This window comes from Bos mutus, chromosome 17 (genome assembly GCF_027580195.1).
Source record: "Bos mutus isolate GX-2022 chromosome 17, NWIPB_WYAK_1.1, whole genome shotgun sequence".
Classification (NCBI taxonomy): Eukaryota; Metazoa; Chordata; class Mammalia; order Artiodactyla; family Bovidae; genus Bos; species Bos mutus.
In genome coordinates this window covers 32,396,133-32,413,956 of record NC_091633.1, presented here as the reverse complement: position 1 = coordinate 32,413,956, position 17,824 = coordinate 32,396,133, and the positions used below count along the sequence as shown (strand labels likewise).

The 17,824-nt window shown below is 44.4% G+C and overlaps 1 protein-coding gene across 6 annotated transcripts in view; it reads right to left on the bottom strand.

The window, feature by feature from the left end:
* Positions 1 to 17,824, bottom strand: part of FNIP2 (folliculin interacting protein 2) — a 127,905-nt gene that overhangs the window by 74,850 nt on the left and 35,231 nt on the right. Inside the window, exon 1 of one of the 6 annotated variants that reach the window (XM_070386441.1) lies at positions 14,565 to 15,115. The exons of 4 other annotated variants lie outside the window; for them this stretch is intronic. In XM_070386441.1, the coding sequence (XP_070242542.1) occupies positions 14,565 to 14,725 (161 nt within the window). In that variant the 5' untranslated portion in view covers positions 14,726 to 15,115. Of the gene's footprint in view, positions 1 to 14,564; positions 15,116 to 17,824 lie in introns of those variants that run through there. One more of the 6 variants, XM_070386443.1, reaches the window with a different exon arrangement.

Sequence of the window (17,824 nt, the reverse complement as noted above, 5' to 3'; positions counted from 1 at the left end):
GACTGAAGCCCACCAGGCACCTCTGTCCTTGGAATTTTCCAGCCAGGAATACTGGAGTGGGTAGCCATGCCCTCCTCCAAGGGATCCTCCAGACCCAGGGATCAAATCTGTGTCTCCTGCATTGCAGGCAGATTCTTTACCACTGAGCCACTAGGGAAGCTCATAGTCTGGCCTTAGACAACGGCATTTACTGAGCTCCCTTCTCAGCATCCACAGACCACACTTTCCTGCCCCTTTTCACCCCTGCCTCCCCTGAGGACAGGACAAAGTTTCCAAGAAAGCAACGCCCCCTCTCATTTATTAAACCCATTTACAGGTTTCAGTTTGCGATTACTGTTTGGACTGTGTCCAATTGATTTCCACCGTATTACAAACTGTCCTTTTTTACTGCATAATCTCAGAGCCTAGAGATGCTGGTTCCAGAAGGCCTGAGGCCTGGGTACAGACAGGGAGGCTGGTGATGAGGGTTGCACAGCACATGAGAAATACCTGCCTAACCTCCTTCCAGAAGGTACCTGAGCTGGCCTTCACAGGTGTCCTTCACAGGTGTCTTGTGTTCTGTTTAACATAGAAGTTGCTGGTGCTGCTGCTGCTAAGTCACTTCAGTCGTATCCGACTCTGTGCGACCCCATAGACGGCAGCCCACCAGGCGCACGCATCCCCAGGATTCTCCAGGCAAGAACACTGGAGTAGGTTGCCATTTTCTTCTCCAATGCATGAAAGTGAAAAGTGAAAGTGAAGTCCCTCAGTCATGTCCGACTCTTAGCGACTCCATGGACTACAGCCTACCAGGCTCCTCCACCCATGGGATTTTCCATGCAAGAGTACTGGAGTGGGTTGCCATTTCCTTCTCCAATGCATGAAAGTGAAAAGTGAAAGTGAAGTCCCTCAGTCGTGTCTGACTCCTAGCAACCCCATGGACTGCAGCCCACCAGGCTCCTCCGCCCATGGGATTTGCCAGGCAAGAGTACTGGAGTCGGGTGCCACTGCCTTCTCCGTACATAGAAGTTAGGAGACTTGAATAAGGATGGAACCCAAACCAGTGTCTCCTGACCCCAAATTGTGCTCCTCCAACACTGCTGGGTCATCAGCTCCACATCACGAGCAAACGACTTGGGGTCATGTGCTCTGCACCCTCAAACCTCCCTCTGTATTTCCATCTGAGGGTAAAAATGCACTATGTTTGAAAAATAAAAAATGCTGATGACACAGTGTTAGGGCTGAAAAACAACACAGGGTTATGTATACAGTGTGACCTTGATTATGTAGAAAAATGTGATCAAGCATTTTTTAAAAGGTTCACAAAATCCAGCTCATATCAGCAGCTCATATCACAAAGGATTCATCTCCCTAACATATAAAGACTAGTCAGAGATCAATGAAGATTTGCAAACCAATGGAAAGGTGGGCAACAAATGCAGATAGTTTATAGAAAAACAAAACTAATATGATCTTTAAACATAGGAAAAGATGCTAATTCTCACTCTTGGAAAGAAAAAAGCAAATCCAAAGGTAAGATACCCCACACAAGAGAAATGCAGGCAGAGGTGCAAATTGGTGCGACCACAGATGGAGGGTAACTAATCACAGCTCTTAGGGTCCCCAGTGTTTATAACCTTGGACGCCCGACCCCACTTCTGGAACTAAACAGACACAAACGTGTGATTGCAGTGTGTTTGATAAAAGCAGAAGACTGGAAACAAGTGGACAGGACATGGATGGGGCAAATTAAACCCCTCACTCTCCGTCCATCCCACGGAACACCAGCAGCTGCTGCAGACGGTGGGTGTGAGGCCTGGATCCTGGGACAGGCAGGCCACCCTCTGCGGGGGAAGGAAGGATACATACTGGCTTACTTCCACACAAAAGAAATGTAAAAAGATACAGTTTACGCAAATTGAATTTTTAAAATGGAGGAAGAGGAGGGATAGTTCTGAGCTCTGAAGGCAAAACTCAGTTCTCCCAGGGAAGGAGCGAGGTTGGCTCATCAGAAGTGGGATTTTGCTCCATTGGTTCTGAAAGGGAGTTCCTGACCTTAGGGTCTACTCCCGGCTGTGGACAGGTGTGGGATGAAGCAGACAATTGAGACCAGGAGCTGCCCCTACACTTCCTAAGCTTGGTTTTTAATTATATGGCCAAGATAGTTGATGAGCTGGCCTGGAAATGGCTGGGTGGGGAAGACAAGCCTTGCAAAAGATAGCACCAGAGTGCTGTCCTAGAGAGAGACTGGCAGTTGGTACCCGAGGGCAGAACATGCAAGAATGACACAGAAAGGCCCTGAGTGAGGAAGGGCTCGTGGTTCATGCCTGTTGCCACGAGTCTTCTGTGACCCCATGACAGTGTGGGGAACCCTGAGCCATACGGCCAAGGGGGCTGGAGAAAGGGCCCCTCCTACTTCTCACCCACCTGCCTGCTCCAGGTGGACACCCAGGCCCTTTGCCTACTGCTCCTGGCATCTAAACCACCCTTTCTTCATTAAAAAACAGTCCATATAAAAACTAGTCCAGCAATCTTTAGAACAGCTCTAGTCATGAGAGCCAAAACCAATCCATCACTGAACAAACTCCAGCTTGAAAGTGAAAGTGTTGGTTGCTCAGCTGTGTTCAACTCTGTGTGACCCCATGGACTGTAGCCTGCTAGGTTCCTCTGTCCATGGAACTCTCCACACAAAAATACTGGAGTGGGTTGCCATGCCCTCCTCCAGGGGATCTTCTCGATTCAGGGATCAAATCCGGGTCTCCTGCATTGCAGGCAGATTCTTGACCGCCTGAGTCACCAGGGAAGCCCATGATCAATAAAATATGATCCAGCACTAAAAAGGGATGAAGTGCCATTACATGCCAGAATGCAGGTGAATCTTGAAAATATGATGGTAAATGAAAGAAGAAAACCACAAAGCATCATATGCTGTATGATGCGTTTACAGGAAATGTCCAGAAATAGGCAGATCTATAGAGACAGTGAATTCATCGCCGATTAGAACCATTTGTAGGAAGACTAAAGGATGATAGCTAACTTTGGTGGGTGGTTTCTTTTAAGGTTAATGAAAATGTTCTGAAGTTGATGTGGTGAGACCTTTACAACTCTGTGGACACAGCAAAATTCAATGAAGTACAGAAAGACTTCAGATGGGTGGGTTGTATGGTACATAAATTATACCTCGATAATATGACTGGAGACATATTAATATGTCTTTTTATTTTCCTGAAAATTACTGACTGGAGACGTATCAATATGTTTTTAGAGAATGATACAATTATAATCACCGTGTGAAAGATGTTAGAGCTTAAAAGTGATCAAGTGTTCATAATGCAACTAATGTTTGTTGCTCTTATTTGTATTTTGTTCTGTTAGGTTTTTGTTCCAACCTTGTGTATACTGTACACACAAGCTTTATTGTGTAAAGTTTTCAAAAATGACACATCACAAAATTTTAAGTGAAGAAGAATTTTTCAGTGAATTTTATGCAGGTACTTTCTCTGACTGTCTGAGTGACATATAACTAGTGTGTCAGGAGATGACAACTCTTCAGAATATAGTTTTGGTTCAGATGATGTGAATATTAGACTAACAAAATGACAGCAAACCTTAGTGATTGATTCTGATACTGAAGGTGAACATGAAGCTCATGATGCTAGAGAAGACTTTACAGGTGTGTCAGTAAAGACTTTACAGTGTGTAACTACTGAATTTAATAACTCGCCAAGTGGTAGTGAAATAACAGAATTAATTTTTGGCTGTCCAAAATAAAAATCTTTGGCCACAGGTATTAGTTTCTGCAAAAATCCCCTGGTCAGTAATGAATTAAAAGAAAATGAGATTCTGCTTCCCCCTCCCCACCTCCAAGAATGGGGGGCAGTGGGATGCCGTGCACTGCTGGTGAGAGAGGAGACGGGACACCTGCTCTGGAGAACACTGAATAACACAAGAGTCATAAGTCCTAAAACCTAAACTCCACTCTTCTGTAGGCACTCACCCTACGAAATTAATGCTGACGTGTAGACAGGGACATGGTGACACATTCACTACAGCATTGATTATAATAGTAAAATTTGTAAAAAAAAAAAAAAAAAAAAAAAAATGAAATGCTCATGAATAGGCTAAGAGATACATAAACTGTAGCTTATTCAGAGAATGGAATGCTATACTGAATTCAGAATTAACAAAGTAGAGCTACATGGATTGATACAAATGAATCTCAAAAACATCCAGTTGTATAAAAAAATAAGCTCTGAAATAATATGTACAGTATGATATCCATTTTATAATGTTAAATACATGTAACCCAGTATTATTTATGGATACATCATAGCCAGTAATGGGCTTCCCTGGTAGCTCAGAGGTTAAAGCATCTGCCTGCAATGCAGGAGAGCTGGGTTCAATCCCTGGGTTGGGAAGATCCCCTGGATGAAGGAAATGGCAACCCACTCCAGTATTCTTGCCTGGAAAATCCCATGGACAGAGGAGCCTGGTGGGCTATACTCCACAGGGTAGCAAAGAGTCGGACACGACTGAGTGACTTCACTTTCTTTCACATAGCCAGTAATAGGCTTACGAGTGGCGCTAGTGGTAAAGAATCTGCCTGCCAATGCAGGAGACAAGAGACGCTGGTTTGATCCCCTGGTTGAGAAGATTCCCAGGAGGAGGAAATGGCAACCCACTCCCATATTCTTGCCTGGAAAATTCCATGGACAAAGGAGTCTGGCGGGCTACAGTCCATGGGATCACAGAGTCGGACATGACTGAACGACTGAGCACCATAGCCTGTAAACCACAGATATGCAGAAGAATAAGAACCATCACGTTCAGATGGCAGTTACCTCTGGAAGGAAGAGAGGGAGACGGAGCCGCAGGAAGGAGGATACGGGAAACATCACCTGCTTCCCTAATGGTCTGGTTCTTTAAAAAAAAAATTATACATGTGAAACAAAAGTGGCAAAATGTTAAGACTTAAGAAAACTGGGCCACGGTTACACATATGGTTAATACAGCACAGTCTGTACTTTCTGTATGATTGAAATGTTTCATAACAAAATGAAAGTGGAAAAGGGTTTTTTTAATGAGGAAAAAAGAATTTGTAAAAAACTAATAACATTGATTACTTGAATGAGATGGAAAAGAAAAAAAGTGATGGGGAGCAATAAGTTTCAGATAGATATTTTTCTTTTGAACCAAGTGAATATACAATCTCTGAAGATACATGGATAAAATGCTTTTCAAAAAGTTAAGGAAGGGACTTCCCCGGCAGTCCAGTGGGCTAAGACTCTGTGCTCCTAACGCAGGGGCGCCCGGCTTCAAGCCCTGGTCAGAGAACTAGATCCCAGTGCCGCAACTAAGAGTTTGTAGGCCACAACTGAAGATTACATGTGCCGCTCCTAGGACCCGAGCAGCCAAATAAACGAATGTTTAAATAAACAGGCAAGGAATGAATGGTGAAAACAGCAACAACAACAAAAAAAGTTAAGGAAAAAACTCTTATTCATATCTCTAAGAAGCGATTTAACCTATGCAAGATGTTAGGACTGGGGGTCTCCTTATCTCTGCCTTAAGTTTCCAAGTAGAGGACAACACTGACGAGAGGACACTTCTGGCTGCTTTGTCTGTCCACTGCTCCTCTCAGGGGAGAGGAATCAGCTCTGATGGACAATTTTCCTTCCCTCTTTGGCATCCACCCTCCTCAGAGCACGTGTTGACCTGGCCGTCAGCTCCTGGCATCAGGTATACAGGGACTGTCCTGCGGGCCGAGGCCCGCGGTGTCCCAGGTTACGGGGGACCAGGTGGGCGGGAGGCTCGGGCTCTGAGGTCAACAGTCCACGGCCTCTGTTGCCATGCACGACACTGCTTCCCACTTACTAACCAATTTCTCTCTCTCAATTTTCAAATTCTGTTGGGGAAGGAAAATGGGTCTCCTCCAAATTTCCTACAAGGAACATCTCCAAGGAAAATTCTCTCACAAGGAAACTGTCAGAAATTTGAACAAAGATAGATTGTTCTCTGCATTGTAACAGTCAAAATCTAATAAATATTAATATCCACTATAGGACACATCCAAAGTGTTTGAGGTTGTCCATTCAAGATACTTAAAAAAGTCATTAAAAACATTTTAATGACATGGTGAAAGTGTCATCATATAACACTGAGTGAAAAAACAGATTACACATACACATAATACACATATATGGTTCAGTTAATATAATGCAGCTTATATCCACCTACCAAAAAGGACTGCAAGAAAACAAATAAAATTATTAATAGTAGTAAAAATCTGTATGACAGCACTCTTGGTAAGTTGGGTTTTCATTTTTATATTTGCTTGCATTTCCTAAATGCTTTGTAATAAATTGTATTATTTTGATAATCAGAAAAAAATTTAAGAAAAATATTAGAAGTTTAGTAACAATATAAAAGAAAAAATGGAGGCATAAAGAAAAGGAGAAAGCAGCTAGCCTGACATGAATGCAGTCATGCTCTGTTAAATTTTAATATTTCATACACTGGCAATTAAGTGGAATTTAAAAATAGAAAACACAGTATCATTTATATCAGCCCCAAAAAGAAATTCTTAGATATAAATCTAACACAATACCTGTAAGATCTACAGGATGAAAACTACAAAACTCTTTAAAAAAAGAAATCAAAGGAGGGACTTCCCTGGCAGTTCAGTGGTTAAGATTCCATGCTTCCACTGCAAGGGGCACAGATTTAGTCCTTGGTCAGGGAACTAAGATCCCACCTGACTTGTGGTACATAAAAGAAGGAAGGAAGGAGGGAGGGATGGAGGGAGGGAGGGAAGAAGGAAGAAATTAACAAAGAAGCCAAGAAATCAAGAAAGAAATCAAAGGAGAACTAAATAGACAGAGTTATGCATAGACAGAGAGGGTTTATTCTTCTAAATAAATAGAAGACTCAGGATGTCAGTTCTTCCCAAGCTGATCTATAGATTCAATGAAATTTCAATCAAAATCCCAACAAGTTGTTTTCTAGATATCAACAAACTGATTCTGAAGTTTACACGGAGGGGCAGAGGACCCAGAACAGCCAACATGACGTTGAAGGAGAAGACAAATGTCAGAGGAATGACACTACCTGACTTGAAGTCTTACTACAGTCACAGTACACAGGACAGTGTGGTCCGGGTGAAAGAGCAGACAAATAGATCAATAAAGAAGAGTAGAGGACACAGACTCAAGAGTCGCACATACTCAACTGACCTTTGACAAAGTAACAAAGACAACACCACGGAGACCAGGCGGTCTTCCCACAAATGGAAACAAACAAGTGGACATCTATATGCCAAAGAAAGAGTCTCAACACAGCCCTTTAATCCTTTGCAAAATTTTAACTCAAAATAGATCACAGACTCAAAATGCAAAATTATAAAAATCCTAGAAGAAAACACAGGAGAAAGTCTAGATGATCCTAAGCACGGTGATGACTGCACAAAGGCACAAGCCATGAAAGGAATGGGTGATAAGCTGGACCTCATTAAGTTTAAAAGCTCTGGCCCGTGAGAGACAACAAGAGAAGACGACAAGCCTCAGACTGCGAGAAAGTATTTGCAAAAGACAACAGTGAAAAGGACTAGGATCCATAATATACCGCAAACTCATAAAACTCAAAATAAGAACGCAAACAACCCAATTTAAAAATTGGCAAAAGACCGGAATAGACAGAGAACAAAAGACATAAGCATATGAAAAATACGCTCCACATCGTATGCCATCAGAAAAATACACACTGAAATAACGAGACAGCACCACACACCTATCAGAGTGGCCGAGAGCCAGAACACTGAGAGACAGCAAGCGCTAAGAGGAGTGGAGCAACAGAACTGTCACTCACTGCTGGTGGGAATGCAAAATGGTACAGCCAGTCCAGAAGCTGGTGGTTTCTTATAACAAAACAAACTCTTACCTTACAACCCAGGAAGCACACGCCTTGATATTTACCCAAAGGAATAAAACAGCCCCACACAAAAACCGGCACGTGGTTGTTTACAGCGGCTTTAGTTGTCCCACTGTCAAAACGTGGAAGCAACCAACACATCCTTCAGTAGGTGGGTAGATATATAAACTGTGTCCATCCAGACAGTGGAACATTATTCAGCACTAAAAAGAAATGAGCTATCAAGCCACGAAAAGACACGGAAGAAACGGAAATGCAAATTATGTGAAAGAAGCCAATCTGAAAAAGCGATGTACTGTTATGATTCCAACCAAAGGACACTCTAGAAAAGGCGAAACTATAGAGACAGTGAAAAGCTCAGTGGCTGCCAGAGCTGGGGGCGGATGATGGGTGACAGGAATAGGCAGAGCACAGAGGACTTTCAGGGCAGTGAGACTGCTCTGTATGAAACTATATTGATGGGTTGTTGTAGTTGTTGTTTAGTCAGTAAATTGTGTCTGACTCTGCAACCCCATGGACTATGGCCCACCAGGTTCCTCTGTCCCAGGCAAGAATGGTGGAGTGGGTAGCCATTTCCTTCTCCAGGGGATCTTCCCGACCCTGGGATCAAACTCACATCTCCTGTGTTGGCGGGCGGATTCTTTACCACTGAGCCACCAGGGAAGCATATGGATGGGTACATGTCTTTATACATTTGTCCAAACCCACAGAACGAACATCGCCAAGAGTGAACCTCAAATGTAAAGCACAGTTTGGGGTGAGGATGATATATCAATTGCAGGCTCCTCAGCTGTAACACACATACAAGCCTGGTGTCAGATGCTGACAGCAGGGGAGGTAAGTGTGGGGCAGGGAGGAGACAGGGGCTCTTGTCCTTCAGGCTTAATTTTTCAATGAACCTAAAACTGCTCTGAAACACAGTCTATCTTAAAAAAAAAAAATCAACGTTCAAGGGGACTTCGAAATGTAGGAACTTTGAGTAATAAGGACTGGTTTTAAACTTTGCTATAGGATTATTCTCTGAGAATCTCCTGTGACGATGAGAACCAAGGACACGTTATTTGAGTGTTGGAAGCAGCCACTGAAGGTCTCTGTCCCTGCTCAGCAGAAGTGCAGGCCACCTCCCCTGGGGCCTGTCCGTGCTCAGCAGAACCGCCCAGTCCTCCACCAGCTGTTGTAAAAGCAGTTGACACTGAGGCAGTAGTCACTGCCTGGAGAGAACAATGGTTAGATACAAAGAAGAGAGGCTCCAATAGCAGGAGTGTTTGTTATCAAGCAAAGGCCAGTGGGTAAGACTCTGGGGGACGGGCGGCCCCTGCCTCCCGTCCACACCATGTGCACAGCTGCAGCCTGGACCTCCCACACACCTGCACCCATTCATCGCCCCACGGAGGACCGCACGCCATCTGCATCCCTCGGGCACAGGGTTTAGGGCACACACCACGCATGTTCCTGCCTTGGGATCTCTGTACTCACTCCTCCCACTGCTGAGAACACACTTCCTCAAATACCCACACAGCTTGCTCTCCAGATAGAAAAAACGACCGCTGAGATCATTCTGACTTCCGTGGTTGCCAAGGGATGTCCTCACATCTGTCATCTCTGGGTCCCACTGGTCCCTGACAGACAATCAGGATGCTGGAGCTGGAGGGGACCCAGACACACCATCCGGTGGCTGCAAACCATCACTAGAACCACCCCAGAAAATCTGTGTTCGTTTTTAGTAAACAAAGCTTCCCTAGCTCCACTTCCAGGGCTTTGGTCCAGTGGCTCTGAAGTGATGCTCAGGAACCTGCATTTTTAAAAACATATCTTTGGGGAGTCACTCACCTGACCTACCACTTTAATTTCTTTTAGAAGAGAAAATAGAAATATGGAGAGAGGAGGTGACGATCCCAAAGACACAGTGGGTTTCAGGGGAGATGAGCCCTGAGATTGTGAGATCAAGGCAGAGAAGATCCCACCTCACAGGCGCTCACCTTAAATCGGTGCCACAGTCTATGTTCTCATGTCAGGGGTGAGATTAAGAAAAAAAAAAAACACTAAGTGGGGAAACCAGCTTAGCTCTACCAAGGTTTTGGTTTTTTTATTTTTTTCTCTTGTTTACCTTTGGAGGGGGTGAGAAATGAAAGTGAAAAAATATGTTATACATAGTGAGGAAAAAAAAAAAAGCATTCTAATTCACATCTGTTCTGTAAAGACCTGAGAGTAGTGGGCTGTTTTTGTTTTGTTTTTTAAAAAAAAGCCTTTCTAAACTAAGAAAGATGAGAGATTAAGAGGAGGAGCAAACCCTGCAAGATGTAAAAGTCTGACTGATGGATGAACACCTGATATGCAACATCCCATACACTTGGGATCCCGTAAAAGTGAGGGAGAGCTTCGGGGAATCCCGCCGGCTGGGTGCCCTTGGTGAGTGTTTGGTGGGAGTCTAATTACAGTATCCAGCGGGTCACGGGTTATGGCTCTCACGGACTCCCGCCAGGGCTTGCTTCCCCTTGTTCAGAGGTTATTCAGCTTCTGCTACTGTAATAATGAAAGAATGAGGCCGAGCCACGGCGTGACTCACAAAGGAGTCACAGGAGACCCAGCAGTCATGGCCACTTCATCCTCCCCAGTCCACCTGGCTGAGCAGAGCTTGCAAGAGGCAGTGGGGACGTGGTGGTTGGGGCGTGCCTTTCATCGGGCACCCAGCACCAGGCCTGGGGGCCCCAGAGCCAAAGTGATTTGCCTTCTGCCTGGAGCACTCTCAACACACTCCTCTACAGTGACTAACAACAGGGCTTTATCCTGCTTGTCCTCAAAATTAGACCCAGATCAAGTGTAAGTCAGTCAGCTGGCAGCGTGGATGCAACAGTCCCGTTTCGAGGCTGTCCTGACTCACCCCCGAGAGATGGGGATTAGAGAAAAGATGAACGTTCTCTGAACCTAGGGCAACACGCCTCTGCCCAACACCACGTTACCACTGCATTCCTTCCACCGTTCACTCATCCTCAGATTACATTCCCAAATCCCAACCATTAACTGGTGGAAATAAACTCTCTTAACGAGTCAAAGAGAACTGCTCGTGGCATATGAAGTCAGCTCAAAGGGCAGGGAAGCAGGGAGCTTGCGGTGGTGACGCCCAGCGTATCAGGAAGAGGCACCCCGGGTCCACAGCCTCTCTGTGGGGCTGGTCACCAGCACAGGGCCGTCAGCTGACCCGGGTGGGGTTGTGCCTGCACCGGCACTCAACCTGTCCAGCAGCTCATTTCCCAAGCAGGAAGTTTTGCACAGTGTTTCTCAGTGAAGAGCATGACACAAACACTCCCTGCCTCAGCCCACTTTGCCTTATACTCCCCTTTAGAAGCCTTTTACTAAAACCTTCAAGAACTCTAACTACTCTAAACATAGACCGTTGTATGGTTGTGGTTAGCTCATCTCCGTGAAGCATGCACTGGGGAAGAAACATCCTGGTTTATGTACTTGTTTTCTCCATAAGCATCTTCCACAAGCAAGTGAAGGCTCCATCTTTCTTAATAAAATAGGTTCATCTGAGACATATCAGAGATCTATAGTCACTCCTTCTCTCCCTCCCTCCTGGTGGTTCTAAAGCAGCCACAGTGGATCTCCTCTAAACACAAATGCCAAGATGTGAAACTTCAAGCACCGTTGACTCTGAAGGGCTGTTTCAGTTCCTCTCCACGTGTGGGGCATGTTTTTGTGTTTTTTTTTAATCTTTTAATCTTGAATTGTATAGCCGACTAACAATTTTGTGATAGTTTTGTGGACCAGCAAGGGACTCAGCCATATATAAACATGTATCCATTCTCCCCGGAACTCCCCTTCCATCCAGGCTGCCACATAACATTGAGGAGAGTTCCCTGTGCTATACGGTAGGTCCTTGTTGGTTATCCATTTGGAAGCACACTTTTTAAGGCGAGGCTGTATCAAATTTTCTCATGCCATCAGAAAAACAGCAATTTATAAGATTTAAAAGAAAAGCTAGGCAAGTGCTCCCAGATTCTGCATATAAACTCTTGCTTGGAAAATCCCATGGACGGAGGAGCCTGGTAGGCTGCAGTCCATGGAGTCTCAAAGAGTCGGACACTACTGAGCGACTTCACTTTCACGTTTCACTTTCACGCATTGGAGAAGGAAACGGCAACCCACTCATGTTCTTGCCTGAAGAATCCCAGGGACGGGGGAGCCTGGTGGGCTGCTGTCTATGGGGTCGCACAGAGTTGGACACGACTGAAGCGACTTAGCAGCAGCAGCAGCAGCAGCAGCATGGATGAATTTAATTTGCTGGGAAAATTTGAAAAATCAAGTTATTAGCATCCTTAAGAGAGCAGATTGGAAGCAATTGCAGTTGAAGCCCCACATCGCAGGTCACAGTTCCTAGATTTGAACTGAGTTTCAGCAAGGAATGTTTTATTGGCAAACCACTTAAGATGCCTCATCAAACTCTACAGGTTTGTGCTGACTCTGGAATTTTGTGAAATATATTGAAAACCAATTTCTGACATTCTAGAAGTTAAAGAGAATGGAAGCAAAGGTCTAGGTGGGACGACTTCTATCCTAAAACCTCTCATTCCACAAGAACCACAATGGGGAGACTCAGTGCTTCTTTCTGCCCACATTGTGCCAGGTTCACATGGTGCCCCTGTCAGGTACCTGGAACCTTTCCACTGCATTTATGGAATCTGTCTCTTCACCTTTGACTAAGTGGAAAATCATGAGCAATGAAAAAGAAAGAAAGAAAACTACTTATTAGTGTGCTCAGCTAAGACAACCACTTGAAACTGTTGATCTAAGATACCCAAGAGCAAAGCGGACGCTGGGAGTCACACCTGGCTGGCTGCCACCTGACCTGGTCACACAGGTACCTCGTGAGCACTTGGAGCCAGATCCTTGGGGCACAAGCTCCCATCAATAATTCACTCCACCCCAAGACCAGCCCAACTTCTAGAGAAATTCAGGGGAAAAAAAAGCACCATCCTGCAAACAACGGCCACCTTTTCAAGACTATAAAAAGGGGAAGAGAAAGTGGAAACGGGGCCAAGACAATTGGTGTGACCAGAGATGAATTCCAACTAAATGACACACATCATCCATCATCACTGTACAGAAGCTAAAACCATCTCGGCACCTAAGAAGTAAATCTAAAGGAAGTTAAAATAAGGAAAGGAGACAATGCACGTGAAAAGGTTTCGTTAAGTTTAAAGTGTCATTTTAAAAAGTAATGATTAAAATCCTACTGAAAAAGAGCAAATTCACCGAGAGTGAGAAGCAGAAGCTCATACGGAAAACTTAAGAAGTTCAGCAAGAATTGGTGATGCCCTGAGTGTCATCTTCTCCTGTGGGTGCCACCCCCGGTGCTCCACATACCTATTCAGGGAATCGAGAATTGTCTGAATAACAAAAATAGGAATTCAGAATGTCCCGAAGCTATCCTGTAGAACCTTAGAGGAGGAGAGAATTTCAAAAGCAATCCAAACCAGCTACACATCTGAACAGTTGAGAATGAGATGCACAAGAAGCAGGGGACCAGCCAGGGTTAACACAGCCTCTGGGCAGCAGAGCTGGGATCAGGATGGGATTTGGATCCACACCCAAGTGTGGATCCACCACGCTCTGCTGTCACTCAGCCATCCTTTCCACATAGGAAACACCACAGATGGTGTAACAGTGAGATTCTCATCTGAACAGTCACATCTCTATACTGAGTGGACAGCACGGGGTTTCCAACTATGGACACTTGTCCTGCAGTGAACTCTGTACCGTTTTATTGTTTCCATTGAAGAAATACCATGATTTTTACATGACAGAAATCATATCCTGATTTATTAGTCAACAACCAAGAACTATATTTATGGGGTAAACAGTTGATGAGCCATGTTAATGTTGAGAAAAATTCTACAAGGAAAAAAGTAACAACACTTAAGTGGATTTAGAAACTTACTTTTACACTAATCATAAGAATCGGAGCTTACTTTTTTCTGGCCTTACTGAATATTTTGGAATGAAATGGAATTTCCAAAGTATTTTTCTGTTTCACTGATATGCACTAAAATTCCTTAATGTTTCAACTAAGAGTTATCACTAATAAAATTAGTGAATTCTCCCAAAATGAATGAAGCAGTTAAGTAGCAATTAAACAGCAAGTATAATACACATTTCTTTGATGGGCTGCATTACAAACACTGGTTCATCCTAACATCTTCCTTCCCATGGAAAGGATTTTCCATAAGGGAAAGCCTGGACTCTCCCTCACCACCTCACCTCCAGCCAGAAACGCCCAGCCCTCTGTCCACCAGCCAGACTGAGAAGTGAGGCATCCAGGCCCTGTCTGTCAACGTGCTGGTCCTTTGGGGCTGTGGCTTTTCCCAGTGAGCCCTGAGATTGCACTGTTCAAGCTTTCCCCTGGTACAGGCGGCACCCACTGCTCCCTGGTGGCTCCAACAGGAGCAAAGGGAGATTCAGGAGCACATGGGCAGCAGGACCCAAATGGCTGCTAGAAAACACCCATCCTATACCTTTTCTGTAAAGGACAAGGCTTGTCTGCACACCCAGCAACCACCTGTGCCTGTCTGCAAACCCAAGTTTCAGATCACCATGATTTACCTCCCCGGTGCCCAATGAGAATTTCTCTGAGACTCTGAGACAGAACAGTTTCAAACCTGTTGCTGAGTTCCGGGGCATCAGGGCTCCTGCCGACTCTGGCATGCTTCCGAGTCCTTGTGCAGAAAAGCGTCCTGTGCAGCCGCCCATCACTCACACCCTGGGCTGCGTCCCGCCAGCCCCTCGGCTGGGCTGTGGTCCTGGCCGAGCAACCGCACATCTCCTGGCGGGTCAGCCCTCTTCCAGGTGGTTCTGACTGTCCTCATGAACTTGGAAGGTCCTATGGCTGGAGGGGTTTCCGCAGTGATCGGCTGTCCCTATGATACCCGCACTCCCTGTACAGAGGAGGTAGGTGACACAAGCTTCTTGGTAGCAACCCTCTAATTTCCTCTTTCAGAAGTTTAAAAAAAAAAAAAAAAAGGAACATTCACTTGTTACGTAAACGAAGCCCCTCAATTTAGGAAGTCAGATGCATGCCTTACTCTGTAAAGCAGGCTCTCAGCAAAGCCATTAGAATTAGAATCCAACAAGTCCAAGCCCCACTTCCTACTTTTGTTGCTGGGTTTGTGCTCTGGTTACAAAAGACAAGACTCTCAACAGGCTGAGTGGCTTGGACTGACTCACTCCGTAGTGGCCCGGCCAGAGATTATGAAGTAGCCAATTAATTGATCACAAGGTCTCCGCACACGGCTCACATGGCTGTGGGTGAAACCCGGTGACTCGCCTGCAGCTGCAAGGTTGTCCTGACATTGGCCACCACCCTCTTAATGGCTCTCCTGTGAGCAAGTGTCAGCTGACAGGTCTCACTCTGCAACCTTGAAAATCCTGCCCAGAGCAAGTGAGAGACGGCGGCCCTCAGCAAACCCACTGCAGGGCTTGACGCACAGAGGCAGAAGTGGGGTGAGGGAAGGGATACATCCTGGCTTTAATACCAATGTCGAATTTAATTTATTTATGAAATGAAAATAGTAATGACCGTGAAGCCATAAACACCCAAAGCTCTTGCACTGGATTCTTAATTCCTAAGTACATCCAAACTGAAAGAGCCCTGAACCAGCAGAATCCAAGAACAAAGGCAGTTCAGTTTCTACTTATGACATGAATGTACTTCATCTGTAAAATGAGAATACTATGGTTTTATATATCAACATGATATAGTTATGATATATGTTAACATACCACATACTTCAACATTTCATGATACATATTTTATATTTTCAGGTTATATTTTATGTGCTATATTTTACATGATATATACACTTTACTTATATTTTGTGCATTTTATGACATATATTGATATAGCACATTTCTATGATTTTTATGAAACATTTTTTAATTTTTGTTATATTTTATGATATATACTTATATAAAATATGAGTATGCATAAAATGCATTGATAAATGACACATTTACATATTTCACATTTCTTATGTCTTATGATATATATGTTATTTTATGTGATACACATTTATATTTTATATGATATACATTGATCTATCATACATATCAATATTTTCCCACAGTACTGTGAATTTGTGGATGAGATTTTTCTTTAGAAGAAATAAAAATCATCGGTCGCTAAAACTGGACTGTCCCAATTCATTTTCCTCTTGTCATCCTGAAATCAGGGTGAAGAAAATACTAAAAGTTCTAAAATCTGATGAAAGCTTGGCTGGGTCTTTAGTTTGATGAAATATTATTCATACTTCATGGCGAGACAAGAAAAACTTAAAAATGCTCCTCTGCCTGTGTTGGCCTCCCCGTTCACCTTCAGTACACGGTGAGTCTGCACCGATCAGATCTCCTCAGGAGATGACATTCCTTCCTAATGCCGTGTGGGGGTCTGGATGACCCTCAACTAACTCTGCATGTGTGGATCTGGGTTGTGCAAACTATGAACACATCATCTGACATTCAACCATCTGTCTCAAAACACATCTAACTGTGCCCTGACCACTGACAGGATGATGATGCTAGAGCTTTCTAAAAGGCCATATCCCAGGTTATAATCCTCAGGTTGGCTCGAATAAAATTTTCCATTTCTTTCTTAGATTAACTATTGATTAATTTTTCATCGACAGGCTTCAGAGGGCTTTAAGTGTCTCGACATACGGCAGCCACGTGTATTCCACTCTGCGATGTGACAAGGTCTAACACTGCACGGCAGAGGCCTCAGTTAACTTGACTTTACTGTGTATGTGACTTTAAAGTTCCTTTGCAGCAAACCCACAGAGATGTTCACACCCTCCTCTGAGAGAGAGAGAGACTATAATGCATCTACGGTGGCGACCACCTCCGCTGTGACACAGGTGCAAACGCCAAGAAAGGGCCAGGTTAGGAGACAGTGAATCCACTTCTCCTGGAAGGCACACACATTCTGAGCTCAAGGCTTAAGTTCATGGCCGCAGTGAGATCAGGGGTTCTTTGTTTTTCTTCTCAACCGTCTGGAAAATCACTTTTTCTTCTTCACAAGAGGACCAGAGAGCACCCATGTAGCATCAACCTGTCCCCGCAAGCAGAGGCGGAAGGAAGCCCCTTTTACCACTGCGCCCACCTGAGACGTGGGCAAGGCCCTAGGTCAATGCCTTCAACTCACCTGGGGCTTGGCTCACCTTGTCTAGAATCACAGCGGAAATGAAAGCATCATCCTACGTTGATGGGGTGGAGCCTTGAAAAAGCCCAAGTAACTAGATTTTATAAAATATGTATAGCAAACACTGCAGGGAATACAACCCACTTTTTATGTATTAAAAACACACATTTCACTTTTAAAACTTCAGTGTCTCAAAGATATTTATCTAGGCCCTGAGGAAAGGACACAAACCCTTTGTAACTATGTATTCTGTATATACACCTTCCCAGCAGATAGCTGCAAAGCTGCTCAATCATTCCAACATTTTACATTTTCCCAAGGCTTCAAACACTATTAAAACAATGCATATGTATCCGCGATCCAAAGGATGATGAGAACATTTTTAAACAACAAGAATACTAAGAGAAGAAAATGACAACATGGCTATGAAGGATGAAACAAGGAGGAACTGCATTGGGAGAGAATTCCCTCCAACAGAAACTCTAACCTCTCACTCAGCCTGTAACTAACATGCAAGGATGAGGGAGAGGAGCAACCAAGACGGGCCCTTGTAGTGTTTCTATCAAGACTTGAGCTGTGTCTTCAATAGTCAGTGCTTCTCCCTAAATTTGGTCAGCACAGCTTTTAGCCTCCACTTCCCTGGAAGGGTGGTGCTCACACTTCATAGGCTTACAAACACCCAGGGCTGGGCCAACCATCCCCCCACCTCCACCCCATTTCTGATTC